The sequence below is a fragment of the Etheostoma cragini genome, unplaced genomic scaffold, assembly GCF_013103735.1.
Source record: "Etheostoma cragini isolate CJK2018 unplaced genomic scaffold, CSU_Ecrag_1.0 ScbMSFa_4023, whole genome shotgun sequence".
In the NCBI taxonomy this organism is placed as follows: Eukaryota; Metazoa; Chordata; class Actinopteri; order Perciformes; family Percidae; genus Etheostoma; species Etheostoma cragini.
The window spans coordinates 81,613-104,833 of NW_023268352.1; the positions used below are offsets into that span (position 1 = coordinate 81,613).

The 23,221-nt window shown below is 45.5% G+C and overlaps 1 protein-coding gene across 4 annotated transcripts in view; it reads left to right on the forward strand.

Annotated features, from left to right (window-relative positions):
- Positions 1-23,221, forward strand: part of LOC117941020 (neural cell adhesion molecule L1.1-like) — a 39,777-nt gene that overhangs the window by 10,495 nt on the left and 6,061 nt on the right. For 2 of the 4 annotated variants that reach the window (XM_034866123.1, XM_034866122.1), the window contains exons 2-26: positions 92-293; positions 2,687-2,701; positions 3,277-3,379; positions 3,855-4,024; positions 8,999-9,121; positions 9,472-9,642; positions 9,854-9,968; positions 10,081-10,265; positions 10,632-10,763; positions 11,952-12,095; positions 12,429-12,540; positions 12,774-12,934; positions 13,706-13,865; positions 14,225-14,352; positions 14,453-14,554; positions 14,788-14,994; positions 15,239-15,309; positions 15,392-15,611; positions 16,521-16,627; positions 19,166-19,433; positions 19,925-20,047; positions 20,812-20,979; positions 21,230-21,343; positions 21,537-21,686; positions 22,295-22,426. In XM_034866123.1, coding sequence (XP_034722014.1) covers positions 158-293; positions 2,687-2,701; positions 3,277-3,379; positions 3,855-4,024; positions 8,999-9,121; positions 9,472-9,642; positions 9,854-9,968; positions 10,081-10,265; positions 10,632-10,763; positions 11,952-12,095; positions 12,429-12,540; positions 12,774-12,934; positions 13,706-13,865; positions 14,225-14,352; positions 14,453-14,554; positions 14,788-14,994; positions 15,239-15,309; positions 15,392-15,611; positions 16,521-16,627; positions 19,166-19,433; positions 19,925-20,047; positions 20,812-20,979; positions 21,230-21,343; positions 21,537-21,686; positions 22,295-22,426 — 3,517 coding nt within the window. In that variant the 5' untranslated portion in view covers positions 92-157. Of the gene's footprint in view, positions 1-91; positions 294-2,686; positions 2,702-3,276; positions 3,380-3,854; positions 4,025-8,998; positions 9,122-9,471; positions 9,643-9,853; positions 9,969-10,080; positions 10,266-10,631; positions 10,764-11,951; positions 12,096-12,428; positions 12,541-12,773; positions 12,935-13,705; positions 13,866-14,224; positions 14,353-14,452; positions 14,555-14,787; positions 14,995-15,238; positions 15,310-15,391; positions 15,612-16,520; positions 16,628-19,165; positions 19,434-19,924; positions 20,048-20,811; positions 20,980-21,229; positions 21,344-21,536; positions 21,687-22,294; positions 22,427-23,221 lie in introns of those variants that run through there. The other 2 variants (XM_034866124.1, XM_034866125.1) reach the window with 2 other exon arrangements.

Here is a 23,221-nt window from a genome sequence, read left to right on the forward strand (position 1 = left end):
TCCCCTCCCCTCCACACACACACGCACACACACACACACACACTCTCTCCCTCCCTCCCTCCTACCCCCCTCTCCATCTCTCTCTCTCCAGGGGTTGGAGTGTGTGTGTTTTATGCGTGCCAGGTTGTGTGTGTCCGTCTGGATGGGACAGTGAGAGATGTGTGTGTCTCAGCGTCAGTGGACGGGTTTTAGGGCACCGTGCCCCCCTGCCCGCTCCCTCCTCCTCCTGGCTCTGTCCCTGCTGTCGTCCAATCCGCAGCTGGTCCAGGGCGCAATCAGCATCCCCAAAGACTGTGAGTAACCCCAAACCCCCCAATCCTAAACCCTGACCCCCAACCCTAACCCCCCTAACCCCAATCCTTCAACCCTGCCCCCTAACTCTAAACAACACCAGACTTCACCAGGAAACAGGTGTTCATGTCCTGGAGAAGTAAAGGAGAAAACACCAGACTTTCATCATTTCTTTATGAAAAGCAATTTAATTTCCTCTCCAAATCCATCAGCTAATTAACTTACACCAGGACAGGTGAGGTCAGGAAAGAGAAACGAGAGTGAGGTCATCTCCACTCTAGAAACAAGAAATAGTCGTAGGCGATCTTTTCTTCTTCCTGTCCGTCTTTGTTTGAAATCTCGTCTTTTACTACTCTACGGCCTCCTATCTTGAACAAGACCCCAAGGTATTTAACCTCCGTCACTTGGGGTAAGGACTCACTCCCTACCTGAAGAAAGCACTCCATCGGTTTCCTGCTGAGAATTATGGCTTCAGATTTAGAGGTGCTGATCCTCATCCCAGCCGCTTCACATTCGGCTGCGAACCGGTCCAGTGAGTGCTAAAGGTCACAGACCGATGATGCCATCAGGACCACATCCTCTACAAAAAGCAGAAATGAGATCCTGAGCCCACCAAACTGCAACCTATCCCCGCCCCAACTATGCCTTGATATCCTGTCCACAAATATTAAAGACAGGATTGGTGACAAAGCGCAGCCCGGATACACATCTTGCTTTGGTCATGCAGAGATTGGATGGCACTGAGAAGGGACCCCCTTACCCCATACTCCGGCAGCCCCTCCCACAGTGTCTCCCGGGGGACCCAGTCATACGCCTTCTCCAGACCCACATAACACATGTAGACCAGTTGAGAATACTCCCAGGCTCCCTCCAGGATCCTTGCAAGAGTGAAGATCTAAACCATGGTTCCACTACCAGGAGGGAATCCGCATTGTTCCTCTTCAATCCAAGGTTCGACTATAGGCCGAACCCTCCTTTCCAGCACCTTGGAGTAGACTTTACCAGGGAGGCTGAGAAGTGTGATACCCCTGTAATTGGCACACACCCTCTGGTCCCCCTTTTTGAAGAGGGGAACCACCACCCCGGTCTGCCACTCCTTAGGCACCGTCCCAGACTTCCACGCAATGTTGAAGAGGCGTGTCAACAAAGACAGCCCCCCCACACCCAGAGCTTTCAGCATTTCTGGACGGATCTCATCAATCCCTGGGGCTTTGCCGCTGTGGAGTTGTTTGACTACCTCAGCGACATCCACCAGGGAAATTGACGACAATCCCCCATCATCCTCCAGCTCTGCCTCTACCACAGAGGACGTGTCAGCTGGATTTAGGACTTTCTCAAAGTGCTCCTTCCACCGCTCTATTACCTCCCCAGTTGAGGTCAACAACGTCCCATCCTTACTGTATACAGCTTGGATGAGTCCCCGCTTCCCCCTCCTGAGGTGGTGAATGGTTTACCAGAAGCACCTTGGTGCTGACCAAAAGTCCTTCACCATGTCTTGTCCAGCTCTTCTCCAAACTTCTCCCACACCCGCTGCTTTCCCTCTGTCACGGCAGAGGCTGCAGCCCTTCGGGGCCGTCGGTGCCTTGCAGCTGCCTCCAGAGTCCTCCGGGATAACATATCCCGGAAAGACTCCTTCTTCAGTCAGACGGGTTCCCTGACCACCAGGGTCCACCAGGGTGTTTGTGGGTTACCACCCCTTAAGGCACCTAAGACCCTTAAACCACAGCTCCCCGCCGCAAATTAAGCATTGGAAACTTTGAACATTGTCCACTCAGGTTCAATGCCCCCAGCCTCCACAGGGATACACGAAAGTCTCTGCCGGAGATGGGAGTTGAAGGTCTTGTGGACAGGGGCCTCCTCCAGACGTTACCCGCACTACCCATGTGGGCTTACGTGGTAAGGTGGATCCAGACGGGGGCCCCGGGCTTCCTCCGTGCAGGGTACTCCATCTCTAACTTGCTCACACATACGCTTCTGTGAACCATTCTTTGTCTGGATGGATGCAGGTACTTCAAAGTATATGGATTCAAGTATGTCAAAGTGTATGGATACAAATACCTCAAACAATTGTAACATGTTTGTGTGTTTACCAAATGTTTGTGTGTGTGTGTGTGTGTGTGTGTATGTTCCTAACACGTTTGTGTGTGTATGTTCTTAACGTGTTTGTGTGTGTGTGTTTGTGTGTTCCTAACATGTGTATGTGTGTGTGTGTGTGTGTGCGTTCGTAACGTGTGTGTGTCTGTGTGTGTGTGTGTGTTTGTGTGTTCCTAACATGTGTATGTGTGTATGTGTGTGTCTTCCTAACGTGTGTGTGTGTTTGTGTGTGTGTTTGTGTGTGTTCCTAACATGTGTGTGTGTTTCCTCCCTCTCTGTCCTGCTGCGTTTGGACCAACAGACCGAGTGCAGAACAGTAAGTCTCTCTTCTTCTCTCCTTGTTGTCTCACTTTAACTCTCAACATGCTAACCAGCAACATAGGATTTCATTCACTGCTGCGCCCCCCCCCCCCTATCAACAGCTGGGGGGGGAGGGGGGGGGGAGGGGGGTGAGGGGGGTGATCAGCTCTCTTTCAACAAACAGTGGTGTGGTTCGTAAAGATAGAAGTTTTCTGTGTCACTTAGTCCATTATGTGAGAGACTGCGGCCGTTTCCTGTGGGGTGCCTCAGAGTTCTGTAATAGGCCCGATTATATTTGCTAGACCATGTCCTGATTGGTGTTCCAGATACTATTGTCTCCAAATGTTGACAAGACCAGATCGTGATTGGTGTTCCAGATACTATAGTCACCATTGTTACTCTGCTCCATTCCCACTTGTCTAAGGACATTTAGTAATAATCAATGACAGGGTTTCCATAACAATGAAATAATAAAATAATAAATTATAATATTGTGACGATGAACTAGTGTCTGACGACAGAATCACAAATCTGCTGTCTGACCACAAACAAATCACAATGTGTGCGTGTGTGTGTATCTGTGTGTGTCAGTTTCCCAGCCACCAGTCCTCACAGAGACTCCTGTGTCACTCACGGCCTTTTCCCCAGAAGACATCAACCTGCCCTGTGAGGCCTCCGGGAAACCCAAACCCACGTACGTTTGTGTGTCTTTTTGTGTGTCTGTTTGTGTGTCTCTGTCTCTGTTTGTGTGTCTGTTTGTGTGTGTCTTACTCTGTTTGTGTGTCTCTGGTGTCTCTGTGTGTGTCTGTTTGTGTGTCTGGTTTTTCTGTTGGCATGGCGATGAATGTTCTTATAATTAAATCATCTCTCTCATTTCATTCCCTCCCTGATTTCCTCTTCTCTCTAATTTAAAACGCACTTTCATTCTTTGAAATCTGTGATTTCCATCTTGGCATCTCTCTCTCAGGATGTTGAAGTGTCTTTGCATCTCTCTCTCTCTCAGGATGTTGATGTGTCTTTGCATCTCTCTCTCAGGATGTTGATGTGTCTTTGCATTCCTCTCTCAGGATGTTGATGTGTCTTTGAATCTCTAACTCAGTTGTTAATGAGTCTTTGCATCCCTCTCTCAGACTGTTGCTGTGTCTTTGCATCTCTGTCTCTCTGGGTAGTTTCCGCTGGGTGAAGGATGGAGAGGCGTTCGGCTCAGAGCGGGAGGAGTCGGGGACCCTGCGAGCTCAAGACGACGTTCCTCTGAGCTCGTATGAAGGCGTGTATCACTGCTACGCCTCCAACAACCTGGGCACCGCCGTCACACACAGTGTCCAGGTCATCGTGGAGGGTAAGACGCAACTGATGCATTCTGGGAGAGGAGAATATATCACTCTCTGTTGGTCTCCAACATATTCTTTATAGATTATGTAATAATATGTCTACAGCACATTAAACTGCAGATGACCAACGTGCTGAACAAACAGGAAAGAAAACATCCCAACGACAACCGACTCGAGAAGAACAACAGAAATAACCATAACAACATAGAACTACAGACGTGACAGACTCAGAGATTAGAGAATAACAGCAGAAATAACCCTAACAACGTAGTACTACAGACATGATAACAGTCTCAGAGATTAGAGAATAACATCAGAAATAACCCTAACAACACAGGACTATAGACGAGAAAACAGACTCAGAGATAAGAGAATGACAAAAGAGATGGAGGGAGCAGTCTGATATGCAATGCCAGCTCTTTCGTCAGTCAGAGGCTTTGGGTCAGGGACATACAGCAGACATTTGTCCTCAGATTCAAGACATTTTGGGCGGAGTGCTGCTGAATAACATCCGGTATTTGTCTGACCATTTTATGTCCCATACCATTTTAGTTCATTTTTTCTACGTTTGTTAGCCGGGACGGTCCCATTGAGAGACAAAATGTCTTCTTTCAGGAAGTTGAGATGGCAGCAGAAGCACTTTCACATTTAACTAGTTCACATGTTCAAATAAGGAAAAACACCAAACAACAACGCGACAAATGTCAGACATTTAAAAGTGTTCAAAACGATGGTATTAAAGAAGAGAGTTCTGCAGACGTAGAGATGATGGTGTTAAATAAGAGAGTTCTGCAGAGATGATGCTGTTAAAGAACAGAGTTCTGTGGAGATGATGGTGTTAAAGTAAGGAGTTCTGTAGACCTAGAGATGATGGTGTTAAAGAATAGAGTTCTGCAGACGTAGAGATGATGGTTTTAAAGAATAGAGTTCTGCAGACGTAGAGATGATGGTGTTAAAGAAGAGAGTTCTGTAGACGCAGAGATGATGGTGTTAAAGAATAGAGTTCTGCAGACGTAGAGATGATGGTGTTAAAGAATAGAGTTCTGTAGATGTAGAGATGATGGTGTTAAAGAATAGAGTTCTGCAGACGTAGAGATGATGGTGTTAAAGAATAGAGTTCTGCAGACGTAGAGATGATGGTGTTAAAGAAGAGAGTTCTGTAGACGCAGAGATGATGGTGTTAAAGAATAGAGTTCGGCAGAGATAATGGTGTTAAAGGGTGGGTCAAACGGTCAAATTACCATTATCGATTATATACATATCTCATACCATATCTCTGACTCTGGAGTTCAGTAACAGGCAGCTCACAGGACATATGAATATTCAACTCTTTGTTGATTTTTGGTACATATAGACACATAACTTTGTTATGAGTGACAGATTTCTGAAGGTTTCAGGTTAGAAAGTAAGAAAACCATCCTTCTTTGAAATGTTAAGGTTTCAGGGTTAGCGTTAGCAGCTAAAGAGTCCAATATTTACCCTAAAACCCTGAAAGAAACGGAACACTGGACATGAACAGGGGGACACACAGTGAAATGAAATGGTTGATGGTATTAAAATCTGTCATATTGGAACTAGTTTTGCTTGAAAACTGTGACGAAACATATCCTGTACTTGATATGGAGGCACTGACTGTTTGTCTAATCTTCTGAATTTTGTCTTTGAAGAAGGAGGCAAAGTCATTGCAGGCCTTGGTAGATAAAAGTTCAGATGCTACTGGTACTGGAGGGTTTTTTAATCTATCGACAGTAGCAAACAAAGCACGTGAATTATTATTGTTTCCAGAGATAATATCATAGAAGAAGGACCTTCTTGCATTCCTCAGTTCCAAATTATAAATGCGAAGTCTCTCTTTATAGGAGTTATAATGGACCAGGAGATTTGTTTTTCGCCACCTTTGTTCATCTTTTTTCTGTTCTCACCAGTGGGACATTTATCCATGGAGACCTTTTCTTACCAGAGACAACTTTGACCTTAGTGGGAGCAATGGCATCAATAACATTTGTAATTTTACAGTTGAAATTATCTACAAGCTCAGTCACTGATAGCCCAGAGAGGGCGGGTGTGGAGGAGAAAAGCTGAATAAATGTTTCACTGGTGTTTTCAGTGATATACCATTTTCTGATTATCTTTGTTTGGACACTTTTGGGCACCGAGATAGACCCGTAAAAGAAAACACAGGCATGATCAGACAGAGCAACGTCAGTCACCACAATCTTGGAAATGTTCAGACCCTTGGAGACTATCAGGTCCAGAGTGTGCCCCTTATTGTGCGTGGGCTCTTGTCACATGCTGAGTCAGTCCATAGTTCTCAAAAACACAACACAGCTCTTTGGTCACCCTGTCCTGGGGGTTGTACACATGAATGTTAAAATCACCCGCAATGATTACACAATCAGAGTTAATACAGATTATAGACAGCAGTTCAGTGAAGTAATCAATGAAGGTTGCACAATATTTAGGTGGCCTGTAGATATTTAGAAATATTGCTTGAGGGGAGGACATTAAATGAAGAGCCACATATTCAAAAGAAGCAAAATTTCCATAACATATTTGCGTACAGTGGAAAGAGTCATTAAACAAAATGGCGACTCCACCTCCTTTCTTATTCACTCTATTCTCACACATAAAACTGAAGTTAGGGGGAGCTGACTCGATGAGAACAGCAGCGCTGTTATTATGGTCTAACCAGGTTTCAGTTAAAAACATAAAATCTAGTTTGTGATTAATAATAAAATTATTGATTAAAAATGATTTTCCTGCCAGAGACCTGACGTTTAGTAAGGCTAGTGTTAGTGTGTTCTCAATTTTTGGGACAGGCTGTGGCTGACGTGGAATGGATGCTAAATTTGCTAAGTTTGCAGTTAAGTGCTTATTCGCCATCCCTTTTCTATTGCCGATCACAACATAAATTGAGGAAGAATTGAAAACACAGGGCCCGGGCTTGTCTTTGAAAAAGTCATGAGTGTCACTAGTCCTGGAGCCAAGGCCCGGCACATATCAGGTAATGCTTACTGGATTTTGCACACAAGCGTCCTTATCAGTTTGAGTGGAAGGAGATTTTTTACCTCCTGGTAGAGGAGCCCGGCGTTTTACTATTACCCGGGGTTGAGCCCGGGGTTGAGCGATGGGGGAAGGAAGGGGTGTAAATTTGGTTCCAGCATCTACCAGGTGATTCATGTGGTCAGTGAACTCCAACATGGGGGTAGGGGAAAGAGGGGAAAGGGTGAGTGGAGACAACGATGGTTCCTCAAGGGGTTTGGGGTTGGTAGGGGAGTTTGAGGGGTGCTGGACAGGTGAAAAGGGATTTGAGTTTTTGTTTCTCTGCTCTGCTGTCTCCCATGGTCAAAACTGTGCACAGGTGGGGGCTGTGGTGAATCACTGCCGCACTTTGTTGTGCCTTTCTCTTGTTTAGATTGGTCTTGTCTTGTGTCCTCAACGGGGGAAGCAGATGTGTAGCACAGAGAGTAAAGTAGGTTAGAGGTGAACAGCTTTACTTCTGGCTTTTTAAGGAAAAGTCCATCTGCTTTAAAAAGATGTTTGCGCTCCCAGAAAATGTTGAAATTGTCAATGAACTGCAGAGAGTGGACGGTACATTCAGTTTAAAGCCATTTGATTAGTGCCAACAGTCGGCTGAATTTCTCGGCTCCTCTTCTCAATGGCGGTATAGGGCCACTGACAAACACATCTGCGTTTAAGGGGCTGACTGTGTCCAGCAGTTCCCTAAACTCCAGTTTCTGCAACCCAACTGTGAAGAACATTATATATGCAGAATAATGTTTTTCACAGTTGGGTGTTCTGCCATGATATCTGGGATTCTTTGGGCCAAGTCAGACACCATGTCTTTGGAAAAACAGAGGATTTTGGTGTTTCTACTGTTTTTTAAATCTTTTACAGCAGAGTCAACCACAATCAGGGTTTGAGGCCCAGTTATTAGATTTTTAATTTTTGAATTGCTCTCAGTCCTTACCCTGCTGTGTGGTGATGAGACGCAATCCCGATCTTCAGATTGATGTCCAGCGTCTTGCAGCAGAGGAGCAAATCTGTTATCTAGTTGCACACCAGGTTGTTGGGGGGGGCATTTTGTTGCTTATTTTCCCTTTTGCAGCTGTCCACGGCTGTCTCCGACTACGTACAGGGGTTGAAGAGGCACTCTGCTGGGATGATAATGCAGGCCAGCCGGTCATATCACAAAACTCAGGGCGCTGTGCTCTGCCAGTTAGTCGTCCTCCCATTTCCCAGGAAAATGATTTAGTCTTAGGTTTCGCACCACAAGAGTTCCAGGGAGGACTGCCACTTGTTGATTCGTTACCCGTTCTACAGCCCTCCTGTTTCTTTGCAGTCTTGTTGGTGCTAATTAGCCGTGTGTTAGCATGATTTTGTCCATTGTTTTGGGTCCATGGTATAGTGGTGTCATTTCCACAAGATCTGTTCACTTCCACGTTCACTTCTAATAGTTGAACCTTGGTTTCCAGAAGTGCAATCTTCTGAAGGAGTTTGTAGTAGTCATCCACGGAGAAAGGAGGCATCTTGCTGCTAATTAACTTTAGCTACAGTCACTGTAGGACAGGCTTGAGCTATTGATAGGCCACGCTCAGGCAGAAAAATATTAAAATATGACAGTAGCCTACTATGTCTAAAAAAAATGTATAGTCCAATGATTTATAGGTATCCAAGAGCCGCTGCTCATAGTTTCTCTCAGAGGAAAAGCAAGATTATCAGCCAAAATATGCAAGCAGAGGCAGGAGCAAGCAGCAAAAGCGTCTGCACTGTAAGAAGCAGGAAGCAGAGTGAATGTACAAGTACTTACAGTCCTACTATACTGCATGTAGAAGTACTTACAGTCCTAATATGCTGCATGTGGAAGTACATACAGTCCTAACCTACTGCATGTAGAAGTATATACATGTTGAGTAGTAGTCCAATCTATAAGTATAAGTACATGAAGTTGAGCTGGTGTACTTTGCGTTTTTGTTTCCCAGCTCAGCCGGTCCTTCCTAAACAACAGAAGGTCCATAAGAGGGGGAAGGAGGGCGATAGCATGATGCTGACCTGCAACCCCCCAGAAAGCTCCACCCCCCCCAACATCCACTGGATGGACAAGAGTGAGTCGGCTTCTCCTCCCACTTCCTGTCCTCTGGCTAGTTGGAGATTCTCATTGTATTTGGTTCTTTTCTGTCTCTTGTAGACTATGAAACCATCTCACATCTATTGTTATTTTGATTTTATTGTCTTTAATCTGTCACATTCACACCTGGAGGCTGCTGGTCCAACCCCAGGCTAACATGCTGCCACTGCCCAGGGCCTTGCTCAAGAGCAATGGGAGAGAGGCCATCGCTGCTCCTTCACTTCCCCAGCCAGGTCCACTCGTTCTGGGGATTGAACCATTAACCCAGCAGTCACAAACCCGATTTCTTGAAGACATTTGTTAATACGATGTCTGTGTTTGTGTTAGGGATGGTGCACATAAAGCAGAGCGACAGGGTGACGGTGGGCCTCGACGGGAACCTTTACTTCTCCAACCTCCTGAAGAACGACAGCAGAGACGACTACATCTGCAACGCCCAGTACTTCACCGCCGGAACCATCCTCCCTGATACTGCAGTCAGACTCACAGTGCAGGCTAGTGAGTACACCCACACACACACACAGATATAACTGTAACTAATTACTTTTTAAAAGTAACTTGCCCTAAACACACCCACACACACACACACACACACACACACACACATGTATATATATATATATATATATATATATATATATATATCTGTATAAGAAGTAGAAAGCCAAAGACTCTCTCCCTCTCCCACCTGTCCCCCCCACCCATCCAGGTAATGACGTGGCCCATGGCAGGAAGCCTCACCTGTTCCGTCCCCAGGGGTCCCACACCTCCCTGCTCGCCCTCAGAGGACACAGCCTCGTCCTTGAGTGTATCCCTAAAGGCCTGTAAGGACCTGTCTGTCAGCCTCTCTGTCTGCCTGTCTGTCTGTCTGCCCATCTCGTTATCTTAACCCTAACCCTATCTCCACTCTGTCTTCTGTTTGTCTCGTTGTCTAAGACCAACTCCAAAGGTGGAGTGGACGAAGAAGGACGGCGCCCTGGAGAGGACCGGCGGAAGCGTGGACCACTTCGGACGGCGGCTCCACTTCGACAGCATCAGCGAGGAAGACGACGGAGAATACGAGTGCAGAGCCTTCAATGAGCACGGATCCACCTCGCACCGCTTCACCGTCAGCGTGGAAGGTACCAACAATACTCTCAGGGGAACGTACCAACAATACTCTCAGCGGAACGCACCAACAATACTCTCAGGGGGACGTACCAACAATACTCTCAGGGGGACGTACCAACAATACTCTCAGGGGGGAACGTACCAACAATACTCTCAATACTCTCAGGGGGGACATACCAACTCACAGCGTACAAACTTTTAGTCCCACCTTACAAACTGTGAGTCTCAGCGTATTAACTTTTAGTCTCATCATACAGACTTTTAGTTTCAAGATGACTCAAGCGGTTATCCAAACAGATCATATGTCAAGGTTGATCGACAGCTTCATGAAAAGAAATAAAGAAAGAAAGAAAGAGTCTCTGTGTCTTGTGTTGCAGCCTCTCCATACTGGGTGAAGCAGCCAGAGAACCTGCTCTACTCTCCGGGAGAAACCATTCGACTCGACTGTCAGGCTGATGGCATCCCGACCCCGTCTATCACCTGGAGCATCAACGGCCAGCCACTCACAGGTACACACAATAACACCGACCCCGTCTATCACCTGAAGCATCCACCGCCAGCCATTCACAGGTGCACACAATAACCCAGACCCCGTCTATCACCTGGAGCATCAACGGCCAGCTACTCACAGGTACACACAATAACACAGACTCTACTAGGGTCAACAAAGGCCCAACAGGTTTAATCCTGCTCCTTGGTATCTAGAAGTCAACTTGTCCACGTCCATTTGGACCGATCCCTCTCGTCTTCCCGTCACTCGGCTTCTCTTTACACACAAAGCCACAGAGAGATTTCAGTGAAGAGCCATGATCGATTTCCGGCTCCAGGAAGTCTGACTGATTGGTCCTGAAACAAAAAGCCTCTTAAGACCAAATGAACACATCAGGATAATGTGCAGGGATGAGGAGGATAACTGCAGGGTTGGCGGTTCAGTCCTTGGGTCCTCCGGCATGGTCCTGAACCAGACTCTGAAGGTCCTAAAACCAGGATGGGTTACATGCAGACATAGATGATGACTGAATCTTTCTGTGTGAGTGTGATGAGTAAGAATCAACTTTTGTGTTTTTGATTAAAGGAAGTTTAGGCCTAAGGAAGGAAGGAAGGAAGGAAGGAAGGAAGGAAAAAGAGAAGGAACGTAGAATAAAGAGAATGAACAAACCAGCAAAGGAGGTGAGGTAGCGAGAAATAAAGGAATGAAGGAATCAAAGGAAATCCAAGGAGGATGGAAATATAAAGAAAGATTTTTTTCTTTCTAGACAAGGACGGAAGAAGGGAAGTTAAATCAAGAGAGAAGTAAAAAATTAAGAAAGAGAATGTGCGTGGTGGGAGGAAGATTAAATTAAGGGAGAAAGAAAGGGAAATATGAGTGGAAGGAAATTGGAAGATGGAAAGAAATGCAGAAGAAAAGTACACATGGAGGGAGAAAAAGAGGAACAAAGGAAGGGAAAAGAAAGAGAAACCGAAAGAAAGAAAGAAAGAAAGAAAGAAAGAAAGAAAGAAAGTGGTGAAGAGCTGTTGAGAAGAGTTGAGTCTGGTCTAACCTCTGGTCTGTTTCTCTCTCTCTCTCTCTCTCTCTCTCTTTCTCTCTCTCTCTGGTCTGGTCTAACCTCTGGTCTGTTCTAACCTCTGTTCTGTTCTAATCCCCGGTGTGGTCTAACTCCCGGTTTGGCCTAACCTCTGGTCTGGTCTCTGTGCAGAGGTGGACTATGACCCCCGGCGTAGCGTGTCTGGCGGCGTGCTGATCCTGAGAGATGTGGAGTTTGCCGACACGGCGGTGTATCAGTGCGAGGCCGCCAACAAGCACGGCTCCGTCCTGCTGAACACCCACCTCTACGTCGTGGGTGAGTACAGGTCCCGGGCTACGCCAACACACCTGCATATACACACACGCACACCTGCAGAGACACGCACACAAACCTGCAGAGATACGCCCACACACCTGCAGATACACACCCACACACAGGCAAATACACGCACACACATCTGCAAATACACGCACACACACCTGGAGATACACGCCCCAAAAACCCCAAACAGCAACAATTGTTATTAGTATTTGCACCATGGAGGCAAGAAAAGGAAAACCTGGAAAAGTAAATCAGCCTTTCAGATTAGATTATTAATTTAATGTTAATGTGTGTTGACATTTAATAATGTGTGTGTGTGTGTGTCAGAGCTTCCTCCTCAGATCCTGTCCTCTGACGGTGTTGTGTACCGGGTCATCGAGGGTGGAGACATCCTTCTGCGCTGTGAATCCTTCGGCTCGCCGAGGCCGCACGTCACATGGTGAGAGACATGTTGGACATGGTGAAAGACATATTAGACATGGTGAGAGACATTTTGGACATGGTGAGAGGCATGTTGGACATTGTGAGAGACATGTTGGACATGGTGAGAGACATGTTGGACATTGTGAGAGACATGTTGGACATGGTCAGAGACATGTTGGACAGTACATTATTATTATATAATATCTCCATATTCACTGTCTGATGACTCCTTGTGTGTGTCCTCTGCAGGGAGGGGGAGGACAATGTCCCTCTGCTGTCTGACCCTCGTGTCTCACTGCAGACGGACGGGACCATCAAACTATCTGGCGCCAGCCTCGGGGACAGCGGCGCCTACACCTGCTCCGTCCCACTCACCAACATCTCCATCACGGCTCACCTGGAAGTCCTCAGTCAGTCACTCTTCACTAAGAATGGGTCCAGCTCAGAGTTGAGACAAGAGGACACTTATGTCGCCTTGCCATGTCTAACCTTCACATAGACGAGTATTCTCATTCATGTTGTCAGGATGTCCTGGAGCTTAGAGCCCTGAACCAGTCTAACCGTCCTCTATAGGTTCCAACATTATCCGTCCTGTGTCCTCCTTTCAAAATGTCTCTATCTGAAATAAGTTTCTTTTTGACCAAATTCCCATAAAAATGGATTCCTTCCAACGCTCTTTCATTGTTTTGATCTTCACTATTATTCAAAATAATTCATCATTTCTGCTTTTTAACCCAAATATTAGGTCTATTTCTATATAAATGAGGGTTATTTACCATGGATTCCAAAAAGTATAATACTATTGGTAGTGGAAAAAAAGTCTGAAAAAGGGACAAAAATGTCAATTTTATTGCCCTTTTTTGACCCGGGAGATAACACAAGGGTTAACTGATGAGAGACATTTGATTCGATTTGTATCTCTAGTGTCCTCTGGGTCTATAAAACTATTTGTCTATAGGTTGATGAAATCCAGGACAAGATGGCTTATGATCAGCTTGTCTCATTTGGAGGACATTGAGACTAACCTGTCCTCCTGAACTCTCCTCCTGTTGTCTCCTCCTGTCCTCTCCTCCTGTCCTGTCGCCTTGTCCTCTTGTCCCCTCCTCCTGTTCTCCTTTGTTCCCCTGTTCTCCCGTCCTTTCCTCTTCTCCTCCTGTCCTCTCCTCCTGTCCTCCTGTTAGACCGGACGGTGATTGTGGCAAGCCCACAGGACGTCCATGTCCTCAGAGGACGCAGCACTCTGCTGGACTGCGGCTTCTACAAAGACCCCCGTCTGATCAAGGTCCAGATCAGATGGAGAAAAGACGGACAGGAAGTCCAGGAATCATCTCCAGATGACAAGTAAACGCATCGTACCCAATATGTCTCCAAGAGATTAGTCCATCCATTCATGTCTCCAAGAGATTAGTCTGTCCATTCATGTTCCAGAGAATAGTCCGTTCATTCATGTCCCAGAGATTCGTCTTTCCATTTATGTCCCAAAGAGTAGACCGTCCATCCATGTCCCAGAGAGTAGTCCGTCACTCTGAAGTGTTCACCTTCTGGTTTAATAACTTCCTTTTCACAGTTTAACAGGGTGCTTTGTATGTTGTCATTAACTAGTTGTGTGTGTGTCTGTTTGTGTGTGTGTGTCTGTGTGTGTATGTTTATATGTGTCTCTGTGTGTGTGTGTGTGTGTGTGTGTGTGTGTGTATATTTAGACACACCATCTTTGGGAATGGCACCTTAAAGGTGACAGACGTCCAATCAGACGATGGCGGGGTCTATTCCTGTGAGGTCATCACTCACCTGGACCACGTGAAGGCCAGCGGCTCCATCACTGTGGTCGGTAGGTCACCGTGTGTGTGTGTGTGTGTGTGTGTGTATGTGTGTCGGTGTATGTGTCTGTGTGTATGTCTTTGTGTAACAGTTTTTGTGTCGACCCCCAGCCCGGCCAGACCCCCCTACGAATCTGTCTCTGTCTGATATTGAGGACCACCACCTCACTCTGAGATGGACCCCAGGAAACCCACACAACAGCCCGGTCATAGGTACACACACACACACACACACACACACACACAAACACACACACACTTACACTCAAACACAAACACACACACACAAGTAGTATTACCTGGTCCTAACATGTGACAGGAAGTAGTATTACCAGGTCCTAACATGTGACAGGAAGTAGTAACATGTGACAGGAAGTAGTATTACCCGGTACTAAAATGTGACAGGAAGTAGTAACGTGTGACAGGAAGTATTCCCTGTGTCCCAGAGTTCGTGGTGGAGGCGCGGGAGGAGCGCCATGCGGTGGCGGGGGCGGCACGCTGGGAGGAGTGGAGAAGAGTCCCTGGGGGGTTCCACCACGCAGAGCTTACCCTCCATCGGTTCTGCACCTACCGCTTCAGGGTCATCGCCGTCAACGTGCTGGGCGCCAGCGACGCCAGCGCACCGTCAACGGCGTACGACACGCCGCCCGGCGGTAAGACACGCCCACTGGGACCCCTGGAACCTTTGGTTAGGAGGTCGTAGGTTTGATTCCCACACTGGTCCGGGGTCCACGAGTCTTCAACACTGCTAAGTATATAGATAAAGATAAGATACAAGATAAGTAGAATATAATAGAATAGAATAAAATAGAATGGAATATAATAGAACTTAATAGAATGGAAAAGATAGAATGGAATAAAGTGTGATCTGTGCCGTTCCCTGTCTCCGTCCTGTAGTTCCTGACAGTAACCCGACGGGGGTCCGCAGTGAGTCCACTGACCCAAAGACTCTGATCATTACCTGGGATGTGAGTACTCGGTCTGGAATCATGGACTTCAACTTCCATCAAAACTCCATTCAATGTTTAATGTTCCTGCATATCTCTCCAGGAGATGGACAAGCGCTTCCACAACAGCCACGGCTTCCTGTACAAGGTGTTCTGGCGGAGGGCTGATGGGGTACACTGGAACCACCAGGACGTAACGAGCCCACCGTTTACGGTCAACGACACAGGGACGTACACGCCGTTTGAGATCAAAGTCCAGGCTGTTAATTCTCTGGGAGAAGGACCGGCACCGGAGCCGGAGATCGGACACTCTGGAGAGGAAGGTACGTTTCCCAACTCGTGGATCAGTTGTTACATAGCCAGGGAAGTTCAGCTGGAACACGGAGTCATAGTGATGTTATCTTCACATGAAGATCAATAAATCTATGTAAACACATCATCTGACTCTTTCAATTAAAACACATTTCATTGTAGTTTACAGTAAAAAAACATTGGATGGCAGCACATACAGTTTCACACCAGGCGTCAACCAAAAGAAGATCTCAATTTGGGCCGACGGGCTGAAATGAGAGCTGGCTTGTAATAAAGGATTCATTATTATTATTATTGTTAGGTTACGTGAGACCCAGAACACAGAGATAAAAACAGCGCATGGAAAACAGGATCACGTAGAGGTGGTTTTAATGAGTGTAGTGGCAAGTCCAACAGAACAGGTGACAGGTCGGGTGGATGGTGGAAGGCAGGCCGGAGGGATCTGAGCGGAGAGGCAGAGAAGACACGGTGAACACGAGAAAACAAGAAAAGAACAAGAGTAAATCCTAGAGCATATAAGACAGCTCATACTGAGAGCCAAGTTACCACGTGTGGGCATGTAACAATCTGGCGCCGAAGAGGTGGTCAGCCCGGGTTTATGAATGGTAGGAGTTGATGAGTTGATGGTAGCCAAGTCTCTAAGCAGGAATGTCCTCACAGCCAGCTAGACAGACAAAACAAAACAGAGGAAAAGCAAGCCAAAGGTTGGGGGAGGACAGCAGACCACACCAATTATCGGGGCAGATGAACCTCACCCTCGGCCGTCAGCTCGTGTACGGCACAGTGGTCTATGATATGAGGCGTAATAAAGGATCAGGTTTAAACTGGGATACAGTATCAGCAGTACCAGAAATAAAAGAAATGCAACATGTTTCTTCATTTAAATAATGATTTTTGTTTCATCTCTCTTTCTCTCTCAGAGCCGGAGGAAGCGCCGACTGGAGTCACGATGACCGTTACGAACAGCACGGTCCGAGTCGAGTGGATCGAAGCCCAGAACGTCCGCGGTCAGCTGCTGGGATACAAGGTACCTGTAGGACCAGTGTACATCCAGAAATACATTCACACAGGGAGTATTATGTGTAGGAATACCTGTGGTACTATATAAAAGACCATTAAGAGAATGATAACTTGTGCACATGGCACCACCATGTGGCCACTTGTAAGCATTTTTAAAAGCATATCGTTTTGTAATTTATGAGAAGTTTTTACATTTATTGACCAGTTTTCAAGAGCTTCAGGCTTACAATTGAATTTAAATAAATGTGAAATTTTATCATTACATGATTATCCCTTGCAACCTTTGTTTAACATAGAAGTCAAGTATCAAGTTAGATACTTGGGGTTGTTATTTCCAAGAATAAAATAATTTCAGACAAAATGAATATATGGAATAATATAGACAAGTGTAAATTAATCTTAAATAGGTGGCTGCAGAGAGATTTAACAATCTTTGGGAGAGTCTTATTATCCAAAATGGACAGCTTATCCAGACTCATTTACCCTGCCTTCACTTTACCCATCTCTTCCAATATGACCAAAGCCATGAACAAGGTCAACTTTAATTTCATATGGAGAAACAAATGTCAATACATAAGGAAGATTGACATGGTTAAAAATTATGTGCGAATGCTATTGATTTTGATATAGTGAATGGCGTCTTAAAATTGAAATGGTTAAAATCTTTTATCAATAACAAGCAATACTTTTGGTTTAGTGTCTCCAATCTAATCTTTTCCAATTTGGGAGGAATAGACTTTCTTCTGCGATGTGACTTTGAATGCAGCTCTCTACCAATCAGACTCTCCGCTTTCCATCAGCAGGTTCTTCTCTATTGGAACTTGATCTATAAACGTAATTTTACACCTCACAATACCCCAGTTTGAAATAATAGATACATATTGGTTGGCAGAAAATCTGTGTACATGGAGGAATGGAATTCCAGAGGAATCTGGGTACTTGCTCATTTTATGGACAGCAATGGGGTCTTGTTACAGCACGAGGAGTTTTGTGAGAAGTATCAACTCCAATGCAATGCCAAGTGGTCTGATAGATGGTTGAAAGCTATACCAATGTCTCTGAAATCAATGGTGAGAGAAGACATTAGGTACTCCAGGGTTTCTCCTGGTCTGAGGTCTGGTCCTGGTCTGAGAGGGCATTAGGGACTCCAGGGTTTCTCCTGGTCTGAGGTCTGGTCCTGGTCTGAGAGGACATTAGGTACTCCGGTGTTTCTCCTGGTCTGAGGCAGCTCTGCTTAGAAGGAATTCCTTTCTGTGATTATAAATGTACCAACAAAGTTATCAGAAATATTCTGTTAAAGGAGTTCTATCCTAATCCGGTAAGAAGAAAATATATGTCAAAAGACTTTGGTGATGGAGAGGTTAGGAAAATAAGGAAAAGCTAGATCTCATTCCCACTTCTTCCGAAGGTGAAAGAGGTCAACTTTACGATTTTAAATGGAATTTACACTACAAATGAATTCTTAAGACTAAGATTCCATTTTTGATACAAATAACTGTGTTTTTTGTGAAAAGGAAACTGAGAATCTAGAACACGTTTTCTTCCTGTGTGAGTCAGTGCAACCCTTCTGGAAAGATCTTCAGACCTGGTTCCAGACCAGGGGAATTGTGATACCTCCTCTTACAGTGCTGAATATTAAGTTTGGTGTTTTTGTTGAAGACAAGAAGGAAGACTTTGTTCTCAACAACTTGTTACTTTTAGGGAAACATTTGATACATAAATGCAGATATTTTAAGATCAAACCCTCCCTGAGCCACTGGAAGAACCAGCTTAACCTTTTCTAGTCTCTGAAACTGGTTAAGGTTGGAAAAGCCCTTGATTTGGTTTATCTACTTGAAACTTTTTATTTAATTTGAGATAGCCCCCTTTATTTATTTATTTGTTTGTCTTTTTTTGTTTGTTTTTTGTTGTTTGTGTTTTTCTGTTCTGAATTTTAATTTAATATGTACATGCTTTTATGTTTTGACTTGATCGACCCGAGGCAAATGTTGTTTTTTGAAATTGGTTTGGTTTTTCTACTGCCTTGTTTGTATATATGTTTGTATTTTGAATGAATGAATAAAAAAATAAAATAATAATAAAAAATAAAATAAAATAAAAATAAAAAAAGTTTTTACATTTATGTTTTATGTCTGCAGCCATTTTATAGAATAGAATAAAATATATTTATTGTCATTACACACAAGTGAGGTATCTCTGCAACGAGACTGAAGGATAAAATTTACAGTGTCAACACAACATATACAAATATAAAATGTAAAAATATAAAGTATAGATAATGCAGAAAGAAGAAGGGGGGGACCTGGTGCACAGTCCTGAGAGCATCTATATACACATAATAAAAGTTTTGTATACACATTGTGCCAAAATATAGTTTGGTGTAGTAACAGTCCTGAGTATTAAATATTGCACAGTAATGAAATGAAATGGTTAACTATTAATTATTGCACTGTATGAAATTGCAGCCTTTCATTCTGGATCGCCGCTGAATGTTTCCGTCCCACTCATGTATAATAAACTTTGGTGTATTCTGCGCCTCCGACAGATCTACATCCGGAGGCTGGGGCCACGTGGGGGTCGGGGCCGCAGGTCTCTGGGGAACCTGCACCAGGACAGAGAGAAAGAGGAGAAGTCAGAGAGGGGGATGGACAGGAACAGGGAGAGTTGGGTGGTGGTGGTCCACGGCTTGAAGACCTCACAGGAGGTCTCGGGGCTGCAGCTGTACTCTCGCTACGAGCTGTCCCTCACAGCCTTCAACAGCAAAGGAGAGGGTCCTCCCTCCCCCCCGCACAACTTCAGTACCCCTGAGGGAGGTGAGTCCAAGAAAACAGGGTTCTGGGAGATCTGGGAGGTCTGGAGCCCCCACCAAGAATCTTTTCTCAAAAGCCCCAAAACCATGACCATGAAGATAGTTATAGAACAAATTATAAAACAGAATGTCATCTCTGCAGGACGAGTATTTTATTCAGCAGCTATGTTAGGCATTAACATAATTTAGGCATTATGTTAACCCTGACCCTACTAACCCTAACCCCTAACCCTGACCCTACTAACCCTATCCCTACTAACCCTAACCCCTAACCCTGACCCTACTAACCCTATCCCTACTAACCCTAACCCTTAACCCTTACCCTTCTAGACAGTTACAGCTATAGCTCATGAAGCTGCTACATGAAGCATGGGACCAAGGTTTGGACTGTGCCCCGGATGTCGGAAACATCTGGCTCTGCCCATGTGGGGGATATGTACTTATTGAAGATATGCTAACTGGTGTGTGTGTGTGTGTGTGTGTGTGTGTGTGTAGCACCGGGTCCTCCTGCATCGCTGAGTTTCGAGAGTCCTTCCGATAAATCCCTGATCCTGTACTGGACTCCTCCAGAAGAGATTAACGGGGTCCTGCTGGGATATGTGGTGCAATATCGACAGGGTGAGTTTGAATCTTTTAGAAAGGACGGGGGGTGAGAGGGGGAAATTCAAGTAGCTGTACTCTGTAGTCTGAAAGTGCCAGACCTCGTCTGGAGATCCAAGGGACGTTATCAGTGGTTGTGGACCAAAACGCCTCTGGACTGATCGGGTCAACAACCAATCAGAGCAACGCATAGGGACATAGCGCCGGGCAACAGACAAATATACCAGACCACAGCAGAGATGAGCTGGGGCCGATGTCAGATCAGGACGGTGTCCCTGAACTCAACACACACATAATATCCCAGTTCTCCCGAAGTAGTCATCGTTCATCGTCACCTGTTACCATGGTGATCTGTCACTATGGTACTTTAAGTGGGTCAGAAGCTGACTTTGTGTCTCCTGTGCAGAGACGTATGATCTGAGTCTGTCTGGTTTGTGTCTCCTGTGCAGAGACGTATGATCTGAGTCTGTGTGGTTTGTGTCTCCTGTGCAGAGACGTATGATCTGAGTCTGTCTACTGTGCAGAGACGTATGATCTGAGTCTGTCTGGTTTCTGTCTCCTGTGCAGAGACGTATGATCTGAGTCAGTCTGGTCTGTGTCTCCTGTGCAGAGACGTATGATCTGAGTCTGTGTGGTTTGTGTCTCCTGTGCAGAGACGTATGATCTGAGTCTGTGTGGTTTGTGTCTCCTGTGCAGAGACGTATGATCTGAGTTTGTGTGGTTTGTGTCTCCTGTGCAGAGACGTATGATATGAGTCTGTGTGGTTTGTGTCTACTGTGCAGAGACGGAGACCGAGCTGCAGATACAGATGTTCCGTGATCCAAGTAGGACTCACATGGAGTTGGACTCTCTGGACCCAAGGAGCCATTACGTCTTCAACGTGATCGCACGCACGTCCGCGGGAGATGGACCGCCCATCACCCGGAGGGGGGCCACCCTGCTGGATGGAGGTGACCAAGCACCGTCACACCCCCTCAGCTTTACTTCCTGTTTCACCATCACACCCCCACAGCTTTACTTCCTGTTTCCTGTCTCTTTTACTTCCTGTGTAACTTCCGGTTTTCTGTCTCTGTGTTACTTCGTGTTTCCTGTTGCTGTGTTACTTCCTGTTTCCTATCTCTGTGTTACTTCCAGTGTTACTTCCTGTTTCCTGTCTCCGTGTTACTTCCTGTGTTACTTCCTGTTTCCTGTCTCTTTCAGTCCCTCCGTCCAACATTACCATCGTTTCCAGCAACACGTCCCTGAACCTGAGCTGGGTTCCCGGGGAGAGAGAGAGGAACCACGGCTTCGTCATCCGCTTCCTTCGCAAGACCCGTAAGAGAGCAGCTTTTGCAATTAATAATTAATAATAATTAACACAGATATAGGAGCAATTAAAAACTTTGCATGTCGACGTGTGTGTGTTTGTGTCTGTGTGCGTCTGTGAGCGTGCTTGTGTCCGTGTGTGTGTGTGTATTTGTGTGTGTGTGTATTTGTGTGTGTGTGTATCTGTGTGGGTGTGTTGCAGCCGGGGCTCAGTGGGAGGAGTCAGAGGTGCTGAACTCCACGCAGGGCTCCTATTGGCTGACAGGCCTCCAACCAGGGTCTCAGTACCACCTGATGGTCCGACACGGGAACACCACGCAGTGGGAAGATGTGACTCGGACCATCGGCCCAGGTAGACACATTATTGTAATTATTACTATTATTATTATTATTATTATTATTATTATTATTATTATTATTATTATTATTATTATTATCATTATTATTATTATTATTATTATTATTATTATTATTATCATTATTATTATTATTAGAAAGCAGAGGACTCCTGTAGGAGCTGCAGTCACCGGTTTGTCTCCAATTCAATTTAATTTATAGTAACAGTTCATAACAACAGTTATCTCAAGAAACGTAGAGCAGGTCTAGACCGCTCTATAATTTACAGATAGAGCAGGTCTAGACCGCTCTATAATTTACAGATAGAGCAGGTCTAGACCACTCTATAATTTACAGATAGAGCAGGTCTAGACCACTCTATAATCTACAGATAGAGCAGGTCTAGACCACTCTATAATCTACAGATAGAGCAGGTCTAGACCGCACTCTATAATCTACAGATAGAGCAGGTCTAGACCGCACTCTGTAATTTACAGATAGAACAGGTCTAGACCACTCTATAATTTCTACCCTGGTGTCTCTTCCCTAATGTCCTAATGCTTCTGTCTCTTTCCTAATGTCCTAATGTCTCTGTCCTAATGTCCTGATGTGTCTGTCCCTCAGTGCCGTCGCCGATGCCGGGGGGGTTCTCCACTCAGGGCTGGTTGATTGGTCTGATCAGCGCCATTGTGTTGCTGCTTCTCATCCTGCTCGTCCTCTGTCTCCTGAAACGCAGCCGGGGGGGCAAGTATGCAGGTAACACAACTACACAACTACTCAACTACACAAGCAACTACACACTCATACAATCCGTCTCCTGAAACGCAGCCGGGGGGGCAAGTACGCAGGTAACACAACTACGCAACTACACACTCATACACTCCGTCTCCTGAAATGCAGTCGGGGGGAAAGTAATCAGGTAACACAACTACACAACTATACACACAACTACACGCTTAAACCCTCTGTCTCCTGAAACGCAGCGGGGGGGGGGGGCAAATACGCAGGTTACACAACTACACACTATTTGGGGTGTGCATTTTATGAGTCTGTGGTTGAGGTGTGCATATTGTGAGAGTGTAGGTGTGTAGATTGTGGGTGTTATGCCCAACTTCAGTTACATCTTAACTCGAACAACATCTTTGAAAAATTCCAGTCTGGTTTTAGATCTTGTCACAGTACAGAAACTGCTCTTTTAATAGTTTTTAATGATCTTTTTTTAATTTCTGATTCTGGCAGCTCTGCTGTTTTAGTGCTTTTAGATTTGACTGCAGCGTTCGATACGGTTGATCACAAGATTTTATTGACAAGACTCAAATCCTGTGCAGGCATTAAGGGCACAGCTTTGAAGTGGTTTCAGTCATATCTGACAGACAGGTCTTTTTCTGTAAACCTTGGGCCTTTTTATTCAAATAAAGGCCCGATTGACAGCGGGGTGCCTCAAGGCTCAATTTTAGGCCCAGTCTTGTTCTTGCTGTATATGCTGCCCCTCGGATCAATCTTCCGAAAACACAACATATCATTTCACTGCTTTGCAGATGACGTGCAGAT